Source organism: Pezoporus wallicus, unplaced genomic scaffold (genome assembly GCF_028554395.1).
Source record: "Pezoporus wallicus isolate ANWC-B61680 ecotype Strahan unplaced genomic scaffold, APGP_CSIRO_Pwel_v1 contig_13850, whole genome shotgun sequence".
Classification (NCBI taxonomy): Eukaryota; Metazoa; Chordata; class Aves; order Psittaciformes; family Psittacidae; genus Pezoporus; species Pezoporus wallicus.
Window position 1 is genome coordinate 877,034 of NW_026635243.1, and position 24,877 is coordinate 901,910.

General features: G+C 48.8%; 1 protein-coding gene across 2 annotated transcripts in view; it reads left to right on the top strand.

The window, feature by feature from the left end:
- Nucleotides 1–24,877, top strand: part of KIAA1671 (KIAA1671 ortholog) — a 64,904-nt gene that overhangs the window by 11,173 nt on the left and 28,854 nt on the right. The window contains exons 2-6 of one of the 2 annotated variants that reach the window (XM_057413186.1): nt 8,607–8,741; nt 9,257–10,907; nt 12,004–12,097; nt 12,716–15,907; nt 16,706–16,816. In XM_057413186.1, the coding sequence (XP_057269169.1) occupies nt 9,310–10,907; nt 12,004–12,097; nt 12,716–15,907; nt 16,706–16,816 (4,995 nt within the window). In that variant the 5' untranslated portion in view covers nt 8,607–8,741; nt 9,257–9,309. Of the gene's footprint in view, nt 1–8,606; nt 8,742–9,256; nt 10,908–12,003; nt 12,098–12,715; nt 15,908–16,705; nt 16,817–20,342; nt 20,513–24,877 lie in introns of those variants that run through there. The other variant, XM_057413201.1, reaches the window with a different exon arrangement.

Consider the following 24,877-nt stretch of genomic DNA (forward strand, 5'->3'; position numbering starts at 1 on the left):
AGTTCATTTCTAAGGTAGTGCTTGGGACAAGTGTTTTGGGCTTAAGTGTAGTTGCTTGTTGACTAAGCCTGACTACGTGCTTCTGTTATGACTAACACAGACATTTGGGAGGTAGAATAGTGGATTGAGTGGGGAAGACTGCTGCTGGACAATATTGGCTGTTTGTACTGAAAGAAAATGTGGTGTTAGCAGTAAAACCAAAGCTGTTGAACACAGCTTTATAGCATATGAGTCTTCTTAAGAAAGCAAGTAGAACATCGGGCGGTGAAGACATCAAATGGCAGAGCTGTGAGAGCCAAAGCAGAGCATGAACATCTGTAACAAGGCTATGCAATGACAAGTTTCTTTTCAGCTGGGTGAAAGCTTAGAAGCAGCATTACCTGTTACAACATCTTTGCTCAGTGCTTTGCCTGTATGTGGCACGTGCTTTTTGTGAATGAGTCTATGAGTGGTGACTGTACAGCTTCAGAGGCTGTCCTAGCACATGAACAGGAAAAACTAATGCAGTGGGAACTCTTTCTTCTTGCAGAAGCAGAGGAATCTTAATGCTTAGACCTCAAATACAGATGTCGGTCACCCCCTGCCCTTGTGCAGGACCAGGCTGTGGGGGTTCCACAGCTCTTCCTGTGGGTCTCTGCACCTAACCCTAATGTTCTCCCCCTGCCCGGCAGCTCTGGCTCTGCTCTGCCTTGGGAGCAAGCAATGTTACCCCCAAAGGCTTGTCCCCATGCTCAGTCACTCTTTAGTTGTTGTCAGTGGCTCTTGGAGCCCTGACACAGTTGGCTTTGTGGTGAGAGCAAATCCTGAGGATTAAAACAGGAGGAAAGCTGACTTCCTTGTGGAAACCGTGCAGTTTGGCTTTGCCCGGGTGTTCTGTCATGGAGAAGATGCACATGCATATACACACATACAGTTTTTAACCTGTCATGTTTCTTTATGGTCTTCTATCCCATCACTGTGTTTCCTGTATCCTGTTTTATTGGTCCAGGTGTTCTCTGGGTGATCAGGCTGTTGAAGTGACCTGTTGAAGGTGCTGCTCCTTCAGCAGCCTCAGGTTTTCCTAAAGGCTTGATGAAACCACTTGTTCTCTTCTGCACATGGCAACACCCTGATCGCTTTTCTGGCAGTCAGATGAACGTGCAAGAGCTGTAGCATCTATGTATTGGTACCAGTGGTATTTGAGTCACTCCCTGCACAGTGTGAGCTGGGTGTATGCGCTGAAGGAGCTTCACCACGCAGGCCACCGCCGCGTCTTCCAGCACTGGAAATCCTGTTAGAATTCGAAGAGGACTATGAGGGGTTATTGGATTTGTCCTTTCTTATGGGCCCTTCAGCCACAGAAGCACCTGCCGTGCTCAAAGGCAAGCAGGAAACGTCTGCTCACATCACTGCAAGCTTGTATGAAACGATCCGTGCCCCCGCTTCCATCCTGCGGGCAGGGGTGATGTGTCAGGTTTATTTGGGAGGGCTGCAGAGCCCTGGCTATTTCTGTAACAAGTAGGTGGATTTTTTAATAGCCCCAAGCCCACAGATGGTTTCGCTCTGTTCTTTGCCTCCGGTGTCACCGGGTCAGGCGCAGACCCACCTCCCAGGAGCAGCTCTCCTTGTAGCTCTCCTTAGCTTTGTTTCCATCCTGCTGGCAAGCTTAACAAGGGTTTTCTGAGGAGGATTTTAACCCGACGTTTGCCCTATGCAATAAATAGTGTCAATGACCCTGGAATTCTCACCAGTGTCTTGGGAGGAAACTGGCCCAGTGATATCACTGCTGCCTATAAAGCATTTGCAGCAGCTGGTAGCTCTGATGGCAGCGAGCACAGTGGCAAACCAGAGACTCCAGCAGTGATGATACCTGTGTCCTGTCAGCTCTGAGACTGGGGACAGTGTCCTGTGCTTCCCTTACTGCCAAGAGGACAAGAAGTACAGGCACTTGCAGTAAATACTGCCTGGTGTGGGTGGTCTCTGAGCTCCATTGACTGTTGAAACCTGGTACTGAACATGGCATTCTGGAGGGGGGTATCGAGTGGAGGGATGCCAAAGGTTGTTTTCCATCCTGTATTTCTGCCTGTGCTGCAGGCAGCTGGCTTCTCCATCACTTGCTCTCCTTGAGCCGTGTCCATGGAGTGCCTGCCAAATGGGAGCGTTCCCACCCAGAGCAGGAGCCTGTAGGGAAAACACAGCCCTGCCTCGCCTCAGGGCTTCATCCCTAGACAGGGATGCTCAGAAGTGCTGCCTGCTCGAGGGCAGAGGGGTTGGTGGCTGCTCCATGGCTTTCTGAAACAACAGTGAACCAAATTCACCTCTTCTGAAGCAAGGCTGTGGAGACCACACGCTCAAAGGAGGTATAAATTAATCAGCACGTGATTAATTTAATTGTATTTGGGATGTACAGCAGAGGAGAATGAAGAGGACACAGCCTGGGATTTAACCCCTTTCCTTTAGGATCTTATGTGCAGGAAAACTGAATTCTAATCAAAATGTGAAGCTGTGGCTGCCCCATCCCTGGCAGTGCTCAAGGCGAGGTTGGACACAGGGGCTTGGAGCAAGCTGCTCTAGTGGAAGGTGTCCCTGCCCGTGGCAGGGGTTGGAGCTGGAGAGCTTTAAGGTCCCTCCCAACCCAAACCAGGCTGGGATTCTATGAAGCTGTATTTTAAATGCAGTTAAGAGCTCCCTGCAGCAAGAGGACAGCGTTGTTCCTGCACATTAACCAGGAGGAAGCTTCATAATGGCTCTGAAAAGGGCTGAGGGAAGATTTGCCAGCTTGCAGATGAAGGAATCCACCCTGTGCTGTGCCAGGGGCACAGCCCTGGTGACCTTTGGGAGCTGCAGATAGGGCAGGGTTCTCTGAAACAACTGAACATCGGCCTCCAAGGGCCTTGGCTTGACCTCTTTATGTTTTCAGTTCCATAGCCAGTTCTCCTTGCTTGTATCCAAGCCCAGTCATTAATACTTCACCTGGCAAGTGCTGGAGCTGGCCCGGGAATGTCTTCTTTTCATGCTCAACTGCATATAATGGGGGGAAGTTATTTGCAAGGTCTTGTTTGTGGGCGCAACACATTTACAAGGGTGAAACCCGAATGAATCTTACCAGGAGCTCCAGCTGACCACAAAGCAAAGGTTGGGTGACACAAGCAAACAAACCAGGGCTTTCTGAGGCCTCCTGGCAATACCGACCTCCTGCACAGCCACTCCTCAGCCTTGCCTGGTGATCCGCGTTGTTCCTGCCGGGTGTCCTCCTCCGCTGGCATAAATCAAGGTTTTGCTTTTGTTCCCTAGCTCCAAGTGCCAAAAGAATTGGACTTCCTGAAGATAGCCCCCCACTGGTGAGCCCATGGGATCCCTCGTGCAGAGGGCGGGCTGGCAAGGAAGGGTGACTCAGGAGGGTGAGGATGCACAGCGGCTGGTACCAAAAAGTGATGATTCACCAGCACCTGAAAGCATTTCTCCTTTGGGTAGGGTTTGTTCTAGCTCGCTCTCATGAGACTTTCAAAACAAATTAGACCCTCTGTGAAACTTGGAAGGGAGAAGAGTTTACTCTGAAACTGTCAATGAGAGGGTTGTGGAGAATGGAGTTACGGCAGAATGAGGTGTAATGAGGTAGTTGTGCAGCCCAGGAAATGCCTGGCGCGCTCTTTCGGTCCGTGTGCTCTTGATGGGTCTCTCTCCCGAGGAGAACACGCTGGCAGTGGGGTATGAAGAGGAAACACCCGAACCAGTCTGGCTTTGACAGAGCTGATCTTCACAGAGAAGTATTTGCCTTTGGTTGTCTTAGAACAGTTGTAGCTGTCCCCAGAAGACTGCAGAAAGCTTTGGAGGTCTTGCCTCTTTTCAACTCTGAGAACTGGTGGTAAATGTGATAGCCATGCAGGGGAAGTATGGTCACCGCTGGTGTTTGGAGGGATCTCCTTTTGCTGGGAAGAATCCCACATTCTTCCTTTAAAACCATTTGACACTGCAGAGGAGAAGAGTCTCCTGTTGCTGGGAAGGGTGGTGGGCACCATGCCCGGCTGTGCTGAGGGTGGAAGCTGGGCTGGGTGAGGAGTGGGAGCGCAGAACAGAGGCTGATAGTCCAGAAGGGCTGACATTCAGAAGCTGTTCCCTGAATGCAACTGGAGTCAAACCCCTCTAGTTCCAGGCCTGCTCCCCTGTGCTGCCTCTTCTGAACAGCGTGGGCACACTGCAGGGCAAAGGCCTAGGGATGCTCCTGCTTCCTAGTGACTGATTCCTGTCGATGAATCCTGTCTGGTTGCTCCTGTCCATGACACACGGGCACTGACAGCTCTGCAGGGCTGGCAGCTACGGAAACGGGTCATTACCTGTAATTTTGTCACAAATCCTTCCCTCCAGACCCATCTTTGTCTCCAGGAAGCTTGGAGGATGAGGTGATTCCCTGTGCTCCCCAGCCCTCACACTGTGTTCCCTCTTGGTTACAGCCAGTTGCATTTTGCTGTTGAATCCTATTTTAACATAAACGAACGTGTGTTCCTGAATGAATGTCTCTGTTGTCCTGCTACATCAGGAATGCAGTCTCAGATTTATGTTGTCCATTCCATGGACACGCCAGCTTACTGAACATCCCATTTTTGCCTTGCTGTAAACGTTACTGCCTCTGTGGGGCCAGTTTGAATTATTGCAGCTACTGGCTTATAGTGCTTTATAATTTGTTACCCTTTTAACTGCCTTACCCTTGTAACATGGGTATTGAAATACAAGGTGTAAAGTTTTCACTTGGGTAGCAGCACATGATGAAAAGGGCTGTAGAAAATACTCCTGTTCTTAGTGCATGCCTGGATCTCGTTATGCAATTGTCCTGGCAATAGCAATTAGAGCTTTACAAGTGCTTGTAAATGCTGCTATTTATAGGATGGGCACTTTGTTTAACCAAAGGGTAATCTTCCTCTGCAGAGGGAGAAATGTCAGAGCAGAGTGGTTCATCCTTGAGATGGGACTGGACTGCAGTGTCCAAAGGAACAGCACTTTGGCCTTAAAATACTAAAATGGAGGCTTCAAATAGGCTTGTACCTGGGGAATGGGGGAAGATTGTAACTTGGAATATTTGGAATGTTAGCATTAAAGATGTATGGGGCTTTGCGGGTCATAGGATATCTCAGTCCTCAACCTGTTACTATTGAGTATTGAGAAGCAGAAGCAGCACCTTGTTCTCCTGAACTGCACTGTGAATCTGGGGAAAGGGAACTGCAATGTGTTTTGTTTCCTGCTCTTCCTTGGTGAACCAGTTTGTCCAGGGGTAGTTGTAAAACTTCGAGCCAGAATGACAGTACCTTTGTTAATCTTTCCTCTTCAATACAACTGATGATCCCACGTCAGGGAATGACAGTGCTAATCATGGGAATCAGCTTTACATCCGATAACAGCAAAACCCCTTTTTTACTGAGTTAGTTGCATTATCTGCTTGGTGAGAAAAGTTTCAGGAAAGGGATTTTTCTTCTCTCTGTCACGTTGGTTGCACTGTGTAAGTTGTGTGCTCTTGGCAGAATTCACACACATGGTGAAGTTACTCCCCTCTTCCTACGTGCCCAGCAAGTGATTGGATTAAGCAAGAATTAACGGAGGGATGCTGTCAGCAGCAATCCAAGTGCAGGAGGAAGCAGCAGGAGGACAGTTGCTCAGGAGAACTGATGTGACCTGCTGTACGCTGATGCCAAAACGTGGTCAGTGAGGAGAGGAAGGGGGAAAATGGGAAAAGGAAAAAATTCCTTTTATGAAGCCTGAAACATTTCGGACACAGGAGGAGCCTTTTGTTGAAGGCAGGACATAAATCCTGGGTTGCTGTGTGTCTGCTCAGTGGTGCCTGTGGCCTCCTGTCCCAGGGAGAGCCTGCGGGAGAGATGAGCATACCCTGGCGGAGCTGGGGTTTCAGGAGCTCTCGTGCATGTGGTTGCAGGGAGCTCCTCCTGGGTTTGCACTCTGACTCCTTTCATCCTGGCAGCAGATTTGCTGGGGAAGTTGTGTCCAAAGAAGGAAAATCCTTTGTTTGATAGTTGTCTGCTGGAGTGTTCTTAGTGTAAACAGGGGTAGTCCCCCTTGAGCCGTGCTTTCGGGTTGCTTTCAGTTTTATTACTGGATTTGGGAGGTTTATTGTTTAGGGGGCTTTGGGTATTATAGAGGTTTTTCTCTGTGGAATTTTTATGCTTCCCATCCTTAGGAAAGGCAGACGGATAGTTCAGGGACAGCTCATGGGTTATTTGGCTTTGTGTTATTTAAAACACTCTGATTTTGGGACAAGGGAGTTGGTGGTTTGTGGTGCAGAAATGACCTGCAGGCTGCTGCTCCTCTTGGCCTAATAGGCTTAAAGGAATTACCAGTGGGGTAAATACCAGTTCCGTGCTGGCGGTGGGCAGGGCAGTGCGCGAGGCAAAAGGGTATGTTTGGGGTAAAGCGCTTCCCATAGGATTTTAGCGAAAGCAGCACTGCAAAGGGAGCTATCCATGCTGGGTTTTGATGAGGAATGTGCATCGTTGTTTAATTAAAACCCAGGCAGCACCTCACGACGTTAACTCTTACTGTAAGAGCCTGCTTGAGCTTGGAGTGCTGTTGGCGCGCGCATCCCTGTAACACCCTGTCCTGGTTCAGCTTGGCCCAGGGAAATCCTGGCTGCCGGAGCTGTGGGGAGGAGCAGAGGGAAGAGCCAGGCCTGCACGCGCTGTTCTTGTCCTTATCAGCAGGAGGAATTTCAGGAGTCATTTTGGTGCCATTGGTAATTTCATTTGTACATCCAGGGTGTGCCGTGGAGCAGCTGAGGGGAGTGAGACCGGAGCTTAGGGAGCACGAAGGAAAACAGTACCCGGAAAGGGGGACATCATGGCTTTGGCTGGATGGAGCTGGGATGTGTAGAGGATGAGCACGGGACTTTGCCAGGTCATGGGTCCTGGAAAGCTGTAGTATAGTAAAACCAAGGTACAAATATCATCAGAACGGGTAAGCTGTGGTTGGGGAATGTTGGCTGGAGACAGCAGTTGTACACTGTTAGCAGGGATTATGTCCTGCGTCGCATCCTCGCTGCCAGCAGAACGCTGCCTTGCATTCTGTTGAGGATCAAGTTTTATCCCATTTAAGAAGCTCTGTGCCCCCTTCTTCCTTTCCAAAGGAAAAGAGCTCCAGGATGAGAGGAGCAAACATGTTCTCGAGTACTGCAAGGCAGATGTTGGGTTTGCAGCTTAATTTTTGCCCTGTGGTATTTCCTGTTGGCATTGCCCTCATTGCAGTAAGTTTCACTGTTTTAGAGCCTGAGTCTGCTCATAAAACCGTTGCATCCCTGGAATGTGAGGGCGTATTAATCAGATTTTAATGGTGTTTCTCAGAAAAAGGAGTGGGTGAGGCAGGAAGACCTCATTCAGATCCGTGAGACTGGGGAAGGGACAGCTTGATGCTGATAAGCTGATTGGGTTAGAGCCTGTTTTGGAAAGGAGAGGTCATGGGCTCTGCGAGGGCTAGAACAGCGTGTCAGTGGTTGAGACACAATTCCAGTGGACTGGGAGATGAAAGGGACCGGGCAAGGTGAGTGCAGAGGCTGCCCCAGAGGGGAAGGCACGAGTGCAAGGGCTGAAAATAAATCCCTGCAATCTATGTGCCAGTGTGGTGTCAGGCTGCTCGAGGGAAGCTGAAGGTGAAATAACCCTTTTCCAGAGGGCAGGCTCAGGAAGGCAATGGGCTCTGGTGGGCTTTGTACCTTTTAGGTTAATATTCACATGCAAGGGGCTGCATATTCCATGGAATCTGCAAAGAGGCATTTTGGTAGGGGTTTAAGTACACACCAGCACAGATGAGGCTAGAGGAGTGCAGGGGCTGCCCAAAAGTAGGCAAGAGGGTGGCAACACAAAACTGAGCCCCTCAGTGAAAGACACTGAAATACAGGATGAACTGCCTCGAAATTGAGAGAAGAGCAGCTTTTAAAGGGGAAAAACATGAAGCATCGAACCTCGCACAGCCACCAGCATCTGCTACAGAGCTTAAATATGCTGCTTATTAGGGCAAATTCAGGTTACTTCTTGTTGCTGAAATGGTAATTACTCTGCTTTGCCCTCCTCTCTGCACTGAGGATATAATTAAAGCCAAAGCTGCTCTGCCTTTGTGGTGAGAGCCTGGAAAAACTGCTTTGTCATGGCAAAAGTCGTATTTGGCTGGAAAAGCGGGCTCTTGAAGGTCAGCCGCTCAGGTGGCACTTCCCTGCTGCTGCCCCGGGAAGCAGATTTCCACTAGAAAGGGAATGGCAGTAACTGAGCTGATGGCAATGCAGAGCTGGTGTTTAACCGGTGACTGGCAGCACTTGAACCTGCAGACAGTACTTGAGGTGCAGTTTTACCTGTGCTCAGACTGGCTCTGTGTTGGGCAAGCCAAGGCAGACCTTTCAGTCTGCCCTTCCAGGCTGTAGGTGACAACTTCTGTTGATTCTTTAATAACCCCATTTATTATTTGCTGTATGTAGTTAAATTTGTTTGCTGTGTGCAGTTAAATGAGGTGGGTTTATGCTCCCGCATGGGAGCCAGCTCTTTTGCCTTCGAACGCTCAGGGTTTTTGTCTCGTGGTGTTACCTGTGTGCGTCTGGGTCTGTGCCACCCTGGAGTCTGAAGCTCTTTGTTTGTGTGCAGGAGAGGCCTGAGCAGTGCTGCTGCAGTGATCCCTTCCCCTGCTCTTAATGTCATCTTGGGCACCGGGACCCTGCTGTCACGATGAGGAGTGAACCCGGTTGTATGGATTGGTTCCAACAGAAAATGCAGATTACGGTAAGTGGCAGCAAAGCTTCTGGAGATGCATTTGTTCCGTTGTTTAACTCTAGGCCTTAGCTAATAGGTCACAAATGACACTTTCAGACACACCAACCTTGCTGGTTTTGTTAACTGCAGGTACATCCTCAATGCAGCTGAGCAGCTGTTTGTGTTTTCAGGAGTTGATGTTTGCATGGCAACACTGAGATGTTTGCTTTGAAAAAGAAATCTGTTTCTTTATTTTTAAACATCTCAACCCTTAAAACTTACTAATGGGGAGCTCTGTGCAGAGCTCTTGTAGGTTTTGCGATGTATTCTTTGGTTGTTAGGTCTGATCAGTGAATAATGGTGTTGCTGTTCCTCTAGGGGAGGAGGAGCAGGATGTCTGTCCTTGTGATACACTCTATAAGCAGCATATCTGAAAGGCACCTTAATTTGAGTTTAGCTGCTGCCTGAATTTAAATTGGAATGATGTTATTTGATATTCATGCTGACTCCACATCAATACTTGCATTTCCTTTCTTGTTTTGCAGGTCCTTTTTCCTTGTTGGATTTTCTCAGTTCTGTTGAATGTGTAATTACAACTATGGCAACAAGAGTAGAAATAAATTCGACTTTGGCGTCTTTGACGACAGTGCCTGACTTAAATGAGATCAGAAAGGAGGATAAATCACAGCGTGTGTATGTAAGTGTGCTTTCAGATGCAACTGGCAAGGCAAAGGAGGCTTCAGCATCACTGACTCTGGAAGAGAAGAGCAAGTTCGGGAGCACTTTGAGATCTGCAACGATGCCGTCGCTAGGATCACGGCCAAGGCTCTTCCCAAAGCCCTTTTCTAAAGAGAAATCTTCAGATACTTTTGCAAATGTAAAGCCACCCGTTCCAGCTTTCAGATCAAGTAGTCTTGTTAGAAAGGCCCCTGAAGAAACATCATCTGCTAAGGTACTGAGTGGAAATGTTCCTCCGTTAGTAGGTCAGAAAGCAATAGACGATGAAAGTAAGGCTGGCAGCGAAGTGGTCACAAACATGACCTTCTACACTGGGCCCAGTGCAAATACTGTCATTCTCTTTGAGGCAGCAGGCACAGAGCAAGCAAAGGTGAGCCTGGCCCAGGAGAAAAGGGCTGCTGATGACCGCCGAGTATTTACTGCTATGCAAACAAAAGAGCTGCAGTGCAATGCAAAGCTGGAGAAACCATCAGAGATGTGCAGGAGTCCTGAAGGGTCTCTCCATAGGCAGATAGTGCTTTCTTCCAGTGTCAGACCAGTTTCCTGGAACTCCCTCAAAACTGGTGAAAAAAAAGATGCTTCTGAAGTTCATCCAGGGGAGAAGCCCAACGATGATGCAAATAGCATCAGCAGAAAAGCTGGTGTCTCCACTGATGTGCAGCAAAGGCCAAAACAAAGACCAGTATCTGCTATTTTCCTGGAATCGTTACGGGATCAAAAGCATCGCACTGTGGAAGCTGCTGAGGAGACATCTCCTACAAAGAAATCCTGGGCTATGAAACCCAGGCCTTTGTCCATGGACCTGACAGCAAAGTTTGAACAGAAAGATCTTTCTCCTTGCACAAAGACTTGCTCATCTCATGACAGCAAGGAGAATGCATTGATGACATCTTTTACTGACGTGGGCTGTCTTGATCAGGCTGAAATGAGGCCGAAACCTGAAGAAACTGAATTTAATAAAGGCCCTTCTTCCAAACCAACCCTGAAGTGCAGTAGTCAGGACATTGGTGTTCTAGAGAATGGAAAATACATCTGGGAGACAAAGCTTAAACCTAAAAGTGAACAAACTGAGACAAAACCAGAACTAACGAGTAATTCGCGGGGCTCGGAAGGGAGCCATGAAAGCCCGTGTGAAAGCAGAGCTGGTAAGGGGGTGAAAAGACCGGATCAGAAGGACGTGTGTATGATCCCAGGCTCCGAAAGCCCTGCAGCTTCCTCAGAAACGGAGAACGCCATTGTAAGGGGTAGTGTTAAAAAACACATTAGTTTGTTCACTCCCGAAACTCCCGGTACCCCAGCGGATCCAGGGCCGCTCCCGTCAGCGGCTGAGAAGGAGGGCAGAAGTGTGAGCATCCAGCAGAGAATCAAGGAGCTGACGACAGAAACTGCCGAGGCCAAGGCAGGAAACCTGCGCAGGTCACTGCAGGCGCGACCACGTTCTGAAGACTTCAGCAAGTTGTGAGTTCAGAGCAGTTCTGTTTCATCCTCCTCAGCCCCCCTCATTCAGGAAAACTTGTGCCCCCAGTACAGGAAAACCAATCTTTTTGGTCCCACTAAATGTAATTCTTCTTTATACTGTTGTTCTTGAGCCCTTTGCCGCCTTTTCCTATCCAAAAAGTAGGAGATGTAATGAAAGAGACCCCATCAGTAGCTGCAAAGAACAGCAGAAATAATGCTGCCAGCTTTGTGGCCTCTGCCTGTTGCTGTAACTGTATGTTATTAAAATCTCATGCATGTTGGAATCTCGAGGTGAGCACTGTAGCCTGCAAGCTTCTGTATCTGTTAGAAGGCAGAAGGATGGTTCCCGTGTCTCTGCCAGCAGTGCAGAGTATCGGGTTTTCAGCCAGACAGGAATCTTATTTTGCTGTCATATTAAAGCCTGAAGATCGATGATGTCTCTGCTGCCTGAGCTGTGGCCCTGAGCAGTGCCATTAGAGTAATATGAGATCTGGTATTTTTATACACCCACCCAAAGGAGCAAAAATCCTGTCCAGTACAAAGAGCTTTAGTACACGATAAATGTATTCTCTCAGTGCCAAGTTGGGTAACTGGGGCCAGCAGGAGAGGGAGGGGATTCTCCCCCTCTGCTCTGCTCTGGTGAGACCCCCCTCCACTATCCTGAATCCATGCTCAAGATTGTCTGTCATGACAGGGGGAGGACAGAAAAGCGATGGGTGTAGGTTGTGCAAGGGAGATGTGCTTCATGTGATGAACACAGTGGGTGTTTGTCAGCAGGACCTGCTTTGTGAACCTTGGTCTTTTAACATTGACATCAAAATAAAGGTATTTACCTGAGGCGTGAGAGTATTGGTATCATAGCCACTGTGCCTCATTATCTCTAAAGCTTACGCTATACAGTCAGCTGCATAACCAACCATTTTTGGGGAAACAACAATCCTTTGGTCTAGACACGATGAAACCACCACACATCATTGCTGACTGTGAAATGCTGATGTTTCTTCTTTAAGAAACACTATTTACTGGCTGATTCTACCAGTGTATTTGCTAAGTAACTCACTGGAGTTAAGGAAGTAACAGAAATCTCTTGGTTTAGGTTTTCAAGTCCGACCTCAAGCAGGGAAGCAAAGCCCGAGAAGCCTGCTGAAACAAGAAATGACTCCATGGGTGAAACACCAGAAACCCCAAAGGTAAGAAAGTGGCACCAGGCCAGTATGCTCTCCAGCTGGGTGTGCATTGGTCTGGAAGGCAGAGAGCACTGTCCTGTGGGTCTTTATCAATCAGTGACTTGAAAATGGGTATTGAGAGTATTAAGAATGACATAATCCTAATAGGTTTACTGGTGTGAGGCTATCTTTAGGACACGCTGATCAAGTAGGGAAATCTTCAGTGCTGAGTGGATCTGTGGTAGCTGGGGTTATGAACCTTCTCAAGTTTTGTACTATTTTGGCATGTGTTGTCTTCTCTGGAGTTTGTGGGTATAAATTGACCACAGATTAAACTGTCTTGTGGAATCTGTGCTCAGGAGCTCGGAGTCCTGCATCTTGGGTACCAACACACCTTTCCTTTTCTGCATTAAAAGGAAAAGTTGAGCTGTGGGATAATTCTGCTACAATCAGGATTCAGGAGCTGGAGCTACACATTTGCTTAGTTACCTTGGTCTGAGTGGATTCTGTGTTCAGAGAACATGGAAGCGTTTAACACGACCAGACCATGTTGCACAGAGTAGGTGCAAGTAAGCTTTATAGTAAGCTTTATTACACACCTTTTCAATGGACTCTCCTAACTGTTGGATTTTCCTGTTCCAGAGCAAGGAGATCAAGCTTGGGCATGGCACTGATGGCACTGAGGCACATGCTGCTGGGAACCCTTGGAAACCCCGGCAGGTAGTGAAGATAACACATAAAGCTGCGGAGCTGGAGAGGAGCAGGAGCTTCCTTGGAGACAGTCAGCGTTTTCCCCAGCAAAGTGACAGCTCTGTCTCCTTCACAAGCAGCTTGGAAAGGAAACTAAACCCAAGCACACCTCTGGAAAAGACCTACATTAAAACTGTCCGCGCCACCATGTTTGACCATCACGTCCAGAGGCATAACGTTGCTGCTGACCACCCTGGAGCTGATGCTGCTCTGAAAGTGAATGAGGAGCCTGAGGCAAAGCACAGTGTGGTGACTTCAGGGCACAGCAGACGCTCATGGATGGGAGAAGTAGAGGAAACCACTGGTGTAAAGAAGGAGCATCAGAAGCAGCCTGATCTATCAAAACATATAGCAGGTGGAGAGAAAAGTGGAAAACCAGCTTGTTCAAGTGAAGAGAAGAAAGTGACTTCAGGAATTCTCTTGGAAAGATCTTTGGTTGAGAAACGTGAAAAGCTCGCTCCTAAAAGTGCAGAGGGCTCTGTGATTTACCAGAGAATAGAGCCAAGGTATGAAATCTTCCAGACCTGCGGTGAGAGAGCTCTTAGTGAAGCCGTTACAATGGCTCCGGAGAAAAAGGCTGTGACTCTCAGAACCCGAAAATCATCGGTGAAGGAGAATAAAACCGATGAGGATGTTCCGCACCCCGGTCAGTTGGTTAGGACGAGTAGTAAAACTCTCTACTTGAAAGAAGATAGTGTTATTTCAGAAGCTGGAGACACAAAGGTGTTTGCAAGCAAGGCTGCTTTGAGAGAACCCACTGAGTGCACTTTACCTGAACAGAAAAAAGATTCTGATAAGACTGGTCCAGTATTAACAGCTGAGAAAATGCCCTATTCCACGAACAAAAGTAAGTGTTTGGGAATGAATGAAGAAGCAAACAAGCTGCATTCTGGAATTCAAAATGATAAGAGTGAGGCCTCTTCCTTGGACAGAACAGAGAGGTCTAATGTGATGAAATCCTCTTCTGAGAAAAGGAGTTTTAGACCAGGAGGGACAGACAGCTATGAATTCAGAACCAACTTGGATTGGGAAGTTACTTCAACAAGTGTCAATAAACACAGGGCCCAGTCCTCTGTGCTTTCAGGTGGACAATTTAGTACATCATCCAGTAACCCCCAGGCTGGTCCAACAGCACTAACCATTAACAAAGAGGAGCCCAGGGCTTTTGGTTTAAGGAAAAGTCTAGACTTCACACGCAAAGAGCAAGACTTCAGCTTCGATGGTCCAGCTCGTGAAAGCAGTGGAAAAACCAGAGCCACAGATCCAGAGGAGAAAGTCAAGAGAAGCAGAAGCAGCGTTTCTGACTTGAAGATTTCCGAGAGGTGGAGGAGGAGGACCCTGCCTCAGGATTCCATCAAGACAGAAGAAGTCATCTGGCTCACCCCTGAGAATATCAAGCGGCTGAGCAGGACAGATTCACTGCAGTTGGATGAAGGCTTGGTTAAAAAGAGAAGCAAAAAAAACAAAGAAGGGGTAGAAGGGGACGAGGCAAACCAAGCTGCTCTTGGCAGGCATGATGATGGCTTGAAACACCAGAGTTCTCCTTTTGAGCCAAAGGCAACTTACTTCGCAGTGACTTACCAGGTCCCTGATAACAAAAAGGAGAAAAACCTCATTTGTGTTGCCAATGCAAGTGAAACCAGAACAAGTTCCAGCTCAAGTGAGGGAGCAACAGTTAATTTGGACCCTGGCCTTCCTGGAAGGTCCAAACCTTCCTTGCAGCAACCAAATGCAAACGTGAGGAGTACAAACTGTAGAGAATCCTCACGAGAAGTGCATATTAACAGGGACTGGGGCAGAGACGACCACAAAGATGGTGTGTTTTCCAAGAACATTGCATTTGGTAATTTTCATGTGTCTACAAAAGATCACCAACAGTACCATGAAAAAGGGCTGGATCGTTCTAAAGAGAAAATTATAGATGTTGATGCTCTCCTGTTAAAACAGGATCTGGAAAGTCCAGCTCAAACTGATCTCAAAGGTAGCAGAAGAAAAGCCTCCTCTTACCTTGAGCCCAGATCCCCCCTGCGTTTTGCACAGTTACCTAAAGAGAATGAGCCAGCCCCCCAGACACGGAGTGAGAATCACTCTGATTTCTCTGGGAGGAAGGCTGAGGATGGTTACAGGTCCCATATCCTCGATATCGATGCGCTTATGGCAGAGTACAAAGATGACTCCGTGAAGGTCAGTAATGTTCAAGATAAGCTCTCTGAAGAGCAAAGTTCACTGAGTAGGGAGAAATCAAAGAACAAGAGAAATGAATTGGATAGGGTGGCTTCTTCCTACAGCTGGAAAGACTGGAAGGGATCAGGTCACTATTGTGTTAACAACAAACAAGGTGAGTGTGCAGAGGAGTACAACAGGCCAGAGAAACTAACTGTAACTGAAAAGAGCAAAGAGAAACAGGAATCCCATAGCCCTGAATTGGATAAACCAAAGTCCAAAGACAGAAAGTTCCTTCCTCCTTACTGGGGAAATCCGAGCAGCTTTAGTCCAGATAAGTTTGTGAACTCCCCTGTGGAGTTCACGAGGAGGAAAACGTTCATCGTCGATGAGGATGAAGACGTGAACTTCAGTTCTAGGAGTCACAGTTCAAAACTGGTGATGGATAAGGTACAGCCCATCAGCGCCGCTGGTGCAGACCAAAGGGTGGAAGTGAATTTTGCTTCCAGGTTGGCCATAAAGGCAGATGATGGCCTCTTACAGAAGAAGTCGGGCACAAAAGAGCAGTCCCTGGAGGTGTCTCCAGAAGGTGATTGGAGCAAAAACGTAGCAAGGATCTCCATAGTGAGGAGCAAAGACAGCGCAGATAAGACTGCGTGCGAGGATGACTCTTCCCATGCGAAAAGCAAAGCTGACTGGAAGAGCTCTACCTCTGGCTCAGGAAGTGCACCCCCGGATTTGAGACGGTCCTATTCGGAAAAGAGCCGCCAAGGGAAAGACAATCTGCTCCTGCTGCAGGAAGTGAGGGCAGGAAAGGATCTGCACCCATCCAGGCAGAGCTTCCCGCTGGAGGGAGCCGACAGCGGATGGAAGCACAGGGTGGCAGCTCGGTCAGAGTCATTCTTCTATGAGGATAAAAAGGTATTACATGGGGTGTCCAGGTGTTCTGGAGCTAACACTGGACGTGACGAGAAGCTCTTATTAGGTGTCCCCAGAGCTTTTCAGCATCAGCTGGGACCTGGCAGCAAGTGAGCAGGGCCATCCAGTGAGTTCCTGTCCTCTGGGTTGTGTTTCTTGAGGAATTTGTATTGTACTCCAGGACTAGATTCTTTCAAGAGTATAAATATTGATGTTTCCATGGGGAGCCTGAAAAAGCTTTCAAATGTGTGTGTATGTTATCAACGCTAGGATGTTGAACTGTTAACTCTGCAGTTCTGTAATGATTTGAGAAGCAGTTGGGGTTTATTTTGCAAGTATCAGCAGTGAGCTTGGAGTTCTTCTGGGGTTGGTTTTAATTTTATCTTTTTTTCTGAAGAAAGCAAATTCATGGAATCCCAGAACCCCAGCCTGGGTTGTGTTGGAAAGGACCTTAAAGCCCATCCACCTCCAAGCCCTGCCACAGGCAGGGACCCCTTCTACTGGAGCAGCTTGCTCCAAGCCCCTGTGTCCAACCTGGCCTTGAGCACTGCCAGGGATGGGGCAGCCACAGCTTCTCTGGGCACCCTGTGCCAACGCCTCAGCACCCTCACAGGGAAGAGCTTCTGCCTGAGAGCTCATCTCCATCCATTCTGTATTCTGAGTGGATGAATGGCCCTCAGGTGTAGATGAAACTTCCCTGCTGATGCTGACTGGTGACACGTTGAGCACTGACGCCTGTGATGTTTTCTCATTTTGCATTTTCAGCTTTGAACTTCCTCTGTTCTTCGTTTCTTTACGCAGGCTTTGAGGAGAGAGTGGAGCAAGCAGAGTTCAGATGGAGCAGACTTCTCCCTGGTCTCTACCCAGAGAAGCCACCACAGCTTTTACAAGGAGAGAAGGGACAACGGGACGGTACGTGGCTGTGGGGGCTCTCAGCTTAGATCATGAAAGGTGAAATAGTGCACAGACAGAACCGTGTCAGAGCCTGGAAAATGGCAGTTCAGGTTTGTTCTGTGAGCACCACACAGAACTGTTTATGTGAAGGGTCACAGCTGACGTTTTGGGTTGTCTGATTTGTCCTTTGGGGTGAAGTCCCACTTAGAGCTGTTGGGTGTTGTTCTCCTAAGCCGCAGGAGGATGTCCTGACTTCAGCCCCCAGTGGTATTTTCTGCTGGGAAATGGTGTCCGGTGTGCAGGTGGTGTGAAATACAAAGCAAAAACCTGGATCTTCCAAAAGTTGCATAGGTAAAATATGAGAATTTTGTGTGGAAAGTAAAGGGTTTGAAGCCACAGCAGCAGCACAGAACTCTGCAGTTTTAAGAGGGACCTTGGTGCTGCCACTGCAATCCTTCCTTACTGGAAGAACTTGTTTGGAAGCACTGCAAGTGCTGTGGGGGTTTCGATGGTTTTGTTCTTACCCTTGTGCGTGGAAACAGATTTGATACACTGGAGTAACACTGTAGTCGCTTCAGGGTATCCTCTGTTGTAACTCCACACGCACGTCTTTGCTGTCTTTGCAAATCCGGGTGTCCCGCGTCTTGACAGAGCTCTTGGGGTTGTGTGGAAAGGGGTGGCTGAAGGGTGTTTCCAGCCTGACTGTCCCAAGGTCATCTGTCCTCTTGGTCTGCTGCACACTCGTGTGGTGACAGAGAGTATTGCTCCTTGCAAGGGTGCTGGTTTTGTAGTTACTCACAGTGCTGTTAACAGCCCTTCAGCTGAGAGTAGGCAAAAAGATAACAAAGGAAAGGAGCTGAGCGAGTTCTTTCTGTCCCTTCTAATGAAGGAAAAGGAAACCTCTAAGTATTTTGTAAAAAGCTTCCTAATAGGAGTCCTGATAACAGGCTTTTAGTGTTCCAGTTCTAGTCTTAAAACTTCATGGAAGGTATCAAAAGGCTCATCTCTCCTTGTCCTTCCCATTCTCGTCTTGAGTCTTCATCTTAGGGGGGACTTGGGTTACTTACAAAGTTGGTGATTATCATTTGATCCCTAAGAGCTGTTAAATGCCATCAGCTTATGGTGCAGATGTGTAAGATGAGGTTGACAAGACAGACTATGGGGGAGAAAGGTGCTGTCAGCAGCAGTGCCGGGATGGTTGAACTCTTCAGGTGCTGTGCTCACATAAACATCACTTGTTCTCCACCTTGGTCATGAAGTGTGAGGTTACTCAGGGTAAGCCTTTGACTTTGTCCAGCGTAGCCTGAAGCAAGAAGGGAAGCCTGTGAGCCCTGCTGAGGGAGAGCACTCAGTGTCCAGTGTCCACTGGAATTGCTTTGAAGAGCTCAACCATGGCGTATTTGCTGTGCAGAGCAGTGGTAGCAACAGGAGCAGCCAGGCCTTTGTGTGTGTGAAGTGGTTGGGAGGTGAAAAGCTCAGCGCACTCTCCAAAGCTCCACATGGGTACCACAGAAGATGATGTAAAACTGAACTGTTTCTTCTGGCAGCAAGGGTGAAAGCTTTGTTTTCCTTCGGAGAAGTTCTTGGTGTGCGGCTTGCTGTGTGGGCGCTGTTGTCACTGGGACGTTTCAATGCTTCCCTCTGGTGGAGAGACCCGTTGTGGTCGTGTTGGAGCTCGAGGCTGAGCTCCCTCCTGCACGCTGTGACTGCACCACGTTGTGGTGACCCACCTGGGTTTCAGAAGGTGTTTTCAAGGGTTGCCGTTGATAAATCAGAAGGATTCCATCACAGCTGACACATCTTTAATTCCCTGACGCTGAGTCACAAACCTCAGCTTCTGATTAGGTCATCAAGACTGATAGGAGTCTTATGAATTGCAAACTGAGGAATGTGCTGTGCAGCTCAGCCCCTCAGTAAAGTAACTGTGCTTGTATTGGGCTGAAGGGGTTGTGCCTTCATCTGCAAACAGAGCAGCTTTCATGCAACTATGGGTTAGAACCAAAATTGCTGCTTTGTGTGGTTCAAATGGAGCACTCTGGTACTAGAGCTGGTGTAGGCATGAATTATTGTGAAGGCCCTGGTTATGCATTTAATGTATTTATTTAATCACAGAACCCCAGCCTGGTTTGGGTTGGGAGGGACCTTAAAGCTCCTCCAGCTCCAGCCCCTGCCACGGGCAGGGACCCCTTCCACTGGAGCAGCTTGCTCCAAGCCCCTGTGTCCAACCTGGCCTTGAGCACTGCCAGGGATGGAGCAGCCACAGCTTCTCTGGGCACCCTGTGCCAGCGCCTCAGCACCCTCCCAGGGAAGAGCTTCTGCCTGAGAGCTCATCTCAGTCTCCCCTGGGGCAGGTTCAAGCCGTTCCCCTTGTCCCATTGTCCTTTGGTGGGGAAGATGTGGTATCCATGTAAAGATGTGGTGTGTGGGAGGAGGAGGATTTGTTTAAGGAAATCATGAGCTGACTCTTGGAAATATTTTGGAAGGGAGCTGCAAGGGAGAGAAGATAAATATTGTCTAAACACGAGCAGATGAATTCGTAGCTGGGCTCGGCACAGGTCAGCACTTCCCCGGTCTGCCTGTGACGGGCTCTCCTGCCCACTGGAAAGCACGGCTTCTCATCCAGTACTGCAGCTTCACCCATCCCCGTGCCCACAGAGGCACTGAAAGCCATGTGTGGGAAAGTGGAAGAGGGTGAAAAGAACTCATCAGCTCTGCAGGATCTTCCAGGTGCTGATTAGATAAGAATCCAGACTAGAAAAGACCCAGAATTGCAATCAGAGGAGGCTGTGGTGTCCTGGAAGGGGTTTGTGTCCCCTCTGCGCTGTCCCTCACAGGGAAAGGTGAGAGCTGGAGCGGGAGCAGCCCTCAGGGTCCTCGCTGGACTGGCTCCGGTCACTTATCTTGCCTTTTCCCACCCAAAGCCGGAGCAGGTAGGTGTGCTGCACTCTCCTTTCTGCTCTCCACAAGTACCCACCACCCTTCAGCCACCCAGCTCTGCTTCCCATTGCTAAAACCAGCCCGGAGGAGGGAGGCTGGTGTTGGTTAAGGACGGGGTTTGCCCAGGCTTGCTTCCTTTTTTGGTAGTATTCACTTGCTGGGAGCATTCCAGTGCTGTATAAAAAGTCACTTTGTTGTGTCTGTTTCTTCTGGTTCACAAAAGACGTTTTCATATTTAAAGCAGGAGCTCTTTTCACATGTGGTTTTTGCTTTTCCGTCTACGTTAACCGAAAATAAGGTCAGCTGGCAACCCCGACCATTAGCAGCATTTCATAACCCAGCCTGCCCAGCAGAGAGGGGGGAGAAGCTTCTCTTTCCCTGCAGATGAAGGGCTCTTTAGCACGAAACCCAAAGTACTATTATTAATGCCAGCCTAACACACTCGGGATTATGGAGAAGGGAGAGGTCGGAGCAGTTGGATGCTAAATAGCGAGTGGTGAAGTCACATGGTGCTGGGAGCTCAGCTACTGCTTATAAGTAGCCCCAGCATCTGTTAAAGGCACAGAGCAGAGCGTGGTGACGTGGGGCCGGGCAGCACACACCATCCCTACAGCATTCCTGCTGCTTCTCAGCCCACCGGTCTGCTTTGAGCTGCTGCTGGAGGCGGGGAGGAGCAGGAGCCTGGCTCTGCCCACCATGGTTCTGTGTGAACTTTAGCTGTGGAAGATGGAGTATTATTACTGTCCCCGTCTGCTGAAGCTGCTGCAGTACCTGTGGGTAAGAGTAGTCCGGTTGTGCTTGCCAAGTTGGGTGTTTGGAGCTGTTTTCAGAGATCCTGAGGATGTTCACATGCAGCAGTGGCTTGACTTTGGAGTTTCGTTCTGCTGTAGCTGGATAGTGACATTGAACTTGGGGGTATTTTGGGTGAGAAAGGCTATTTTATCTTTAATACTCACTTAAAATGGTGAGACTCTGAACTACTTGAATGCGCCTCAGAAAGCCCTGCTAGCAACTGGAAATTCTTCCTTGTTAATGTCTAACCATAGCAGTTGTGGCTTAGTATTACTGTGTGTTAGAAATACTCTTCCTGATGTAGTAATAGGGAAAGGGGGAACGGCTTTAACCTGCCCGAGGGGAGGCTGAGCTGAGCTCTGAGGCAGAAGCTCTTCCCTGTGAGGGTGCTGAGGCGCTGGCACAGGGTGCCCAGAGAAGCTGTGGCTGCCCCATCCCTGGCAGTGCTCAAGGCCAGGTTGGACACAGGGGCTTGGAGCAAGCTGCTCCAGTGGAAGGGGTCCCTGCCCGTGGCAGGGGTTGGAGCTGAATGGGCTTTGAGGTCCCTTCCAACCCAAACCAGTCTGTGTGTTTGGAAGCTGGGCTCTAGCGAGTGTTGTTCCGAGGGGTGCTCCTTCCCCTGCTGCCTGTTCTTTGGGCCGAGCAGCAGCACCCCTGGTTCAGCAGGGTGTGATTTCACAGCTCTGTGTGTTCAGTTTGGCTGTTCTGAGTCTCTCCTGTCTCAGGCAGCGCTTCCTCTCCAAAGAGCCCTCAGTGAAAAGCTCTTTTTGGCCGGCTGCTTGTGCAGGCTGCAGCCTCTGAAGGGTCACTGTTGCCCGGGGATTGCTATCTGATATTTTCACATTCATAAAAGATGAATGTGATTGTAAAGCGTTGTGAATAGATGCTCTATTACTTTGAACCTAATTCCTTGATGTTTTAATTTCTTCTGTGCACATCCAACATCGGTTTTCCTTCCCTTGTGCTGTTCACGGGAATCTCACGCCGTTTTCAGCTGTAAATCCATGTAACCAGCGCTGACACGCTAAACCCTTTAATGTTGGCTGTTTGCTGGCGTGTTTTGAAACTAGCAAAGAGCTGGCCTCCCACATTTAGAGCTGGATTTTACAATCCTTTCCTTGTGTGTGCTGCGAGCAGTCGTGAGCAAAGCTGGGGCTGCCAAGGCAAAGTTTTTGCAGCTGGGAGAGCAAACAATGCTCAGAGAAGTGGGTCTGTCCCTGTTGGAGGCTGTAGTGCTGCAACCCATGGAAGTCTGTGGCCATTTCTGATTTTATTTGGCTATGTTTTTAAGAGGTAAGCTGTCTTTAAACTGCCTATTAAAGCATGACCATGATGTATCCGACTTCAGTATGATGAGGGGGTGGATGTTCTCCCTGGGGTGAGAACGCTGAAAGAGATCTCCAAGTACTTTTGCTTTCACATTATCTGGTGATTTTCCATAAGGCCAGGAAAAAACCCTAACCTAACCCAAGCTGTTTGATCAGTGCAGAGCCTCACGGGGGTCATGTCTCACACTGGGCAGTTTTAGTCTCTAACAGGACTGGTGTGTTCTATTTTCTGTGTGTACAGGCTCTTTCAGGGGCCTTGGGCGTTTCTTAAGGTGTTTTCTTTAGTGTCCACTCCTGATACGTTGTAGGAAAATATTGGAAAGACAATACAATATTAAATATATATATATAAAAGAAATACAAAGGGAAAAGCACATTTGTGCCTTCAGTCGCTTTCTGTGGTGATGTTACAGCTGAAGGCTACTAAGGAGGTATCAGTTCTCTCTTTTATCAGCAGTAACTAGAGAAGTTGGGGTTAGTTGTCAAGTGTTACTTAATCTGTCCTGGAGAGCTAAGATACCTTATTCATGAGATGGACATGCCTGAAGAAGCTGCGACTCTTAATTAAAAAGCATTATAATGAAAATGCATTTTAAAAGCCCTGTTTTGAGTTCCCAATAGGTTGCATCTCTCCTGCTGCGCATCTGTGGTACTCCTGCGCAGTGATGGAGCTGCTGGCCATCAGTGGCCACACTCGGTGCCAGCTGTCTGCTCATTGTTTGGCAATTCCTCTCCTGGTCTGCGGGTAGGATATGTAATGTTGTGATGTGTAGGGAAGTGTCAAAAGGAATCCTCAGTGTTTTTTGAGCACACCATAGCTGTGCTCTGCCTGAGCCTGTGGGAAGTGGGGACTGCCCACAGTGAAGCCTGTTTTGTTCAGTGGGTTGTGTTAGATGCAGGCAGAGTTCAGTCCCACCATGCAGCCAAGAGGTCTCTTTTCAGTTGGAGTAATGAGGAGAGCAAGCTAATCAAACCTGGGTCATCTGCACCCATGATGCTGCAGCACTCTGAGGTACCACAGCTCGCTTCATGTCCGTGTGTAACACTGACATGGGATAGATGAGGAGGAGGTTCCTGACCAGCACCTAGCATTGGACTTTGTGATGGGTAATGAGAGCTCCTGAGGACTCTGGCTGTGACTGTACCAGCGAGCAAAAGAAAGAACAGTGAAAGAGGAGGGCCAGGAGTGCTGATGGGTCATGCAGATCACTGCAGAAGGCTTTGAGTGTTTAGGATGGCTGTCCCAGAATCCGGAAGTTCCTGGCTGGTGTGATTAGCACAGTCTGGGTTTGGACAGGTTGCTTGCTGTTTCCTGGAGAGGGGGAAGAGCAGGACTCTTCAATACCACTCAGTAAATTGTCTTCTCATACTGTAAATGTGCTGCTTGTTGGGAGGATTTCTCAGCAACTGATGTTTCTTTGGCTCTGAGCATTCAGATTTGAGGAGCTGTGAGCTATAACCTGTGTGGCATATAAGCAAGATCGTGCAGTGATGGGGAGAAGAAGGGTCTGGGCTGCCTCTTAGGTTTGTCTGCAGCCCTTGCTGGGACTGTAAGGTGGTTGGACCTGCCTTGGGACGGGTTTAAACCACACCACCATGGTTTGGCGTAGGCTGCTGGGGGTGTTCTGTTCCTTTGCCTGGCCTGCCTGGGGCTGGCTGTTTTCCATCAGCCTGTGTGAGCAGCGATTCCTCTTGCTGCTTTTCCATGCACCTGGAACCCACCCCGGCTGGGCTGCTCTCGGGCATGTTTTTAATTACAGAGCTGAGGTGTTATTTGGACCCCTTTGGATACGTGTGAAGCCAGAGCACTGCTCACTGGTCACCAACTGCGCTGCGGTCGGCAGCTGACGTTCAGGCACTGAATCATAGCTCTGTGCTCCACGTCATCACTTCCTCCTCTGCTCTGCCGTGCACTTCCTCCTAGCTGAGCTCTTTCCATCATCTTTAATTGGTTCATTATTGTAATTACATATCCAAGTGTCAGTCTTGCAGTGACCGTGTGCTATATTTATTCTGTTTGAGTGTTTTCCAGGGTACACGGGGTAGTCATCATCCCTTTTCCAGATGGTGAGGAGCTTTGCTGCAGCTGATAAAAGACATCCTTAGGTCTGACTTGCAGAAGTCCTTTAAGTGCAGCTCAATAGTCTGGTGTCCAGCTGCCTGCACCAGTCACACCGTGAGCTGGTCAGCATGCCAGGGTTGCACCACATGAAGGTGGTTTCCTGCTCCTCTGCAATGCCCTTTATCCAATAACCAGCTTTTTTTGGCTTGCTTGTGGACACAGCCACTACTGGAGGGCCCTGGCAGGTCTGTCTATAGCTGTCTCAAAGTTGTGAGCAATCCTTGCTCTGCCCTAGGTGTTTGCAGGCTGCTGCAACTTTGATGCTGTGTCTGAGGCTGCTGGAGGAGCACTGTGATAGCAACGATCTGTGTCACAGCTAGAACCAGGTAACATAAGCCGGCTCGGTGAGTGGAGGCCAGGCTTTAGTGGGGGCAGAGCTGGCAGGAGATAGGGGAGCTCTGGACCTCTTCCAGAATAGGTGCTGGAGGGGAGGAGTTGGCTGACTGTGAACAGGAGCTGCCGTGCTCACAAGGAGGAAAGGGTTGGTGTCAGGATGTGAACTGTGCCTGGGCAGTTCTTAGTACCTTGGTCAGGTAAGGGACTGAAGATGCCTTGAAAACATCATAGGTGTGATCTAAGGGTGGCCTTGGCTCCCAGTTAACACAATGGAAGTGCAAAAAGCCTGTGGAAGTTCACTGTCCTCCTCTTAGTAGCAGTGAATCTCTTGGGAGTCTTGCAGCTGTGTCACACACATAATACTGTGATACAGCTGGAATGGAAGTGGGTTGCTCAGTTTTGGCCTTCTGCTGTGGATGCTGGTGGTGAGTCTCCTGGTACACGGGTACCATTCCTGATGGGTTGTTTCAGCCCAACCTGGCACTTGTCTTTGTTCAAATAGCAAACAAATGCTGCATCCTGGAAGCATTCAATGGAAAATGGCATGTTTTAAACGAGACATTG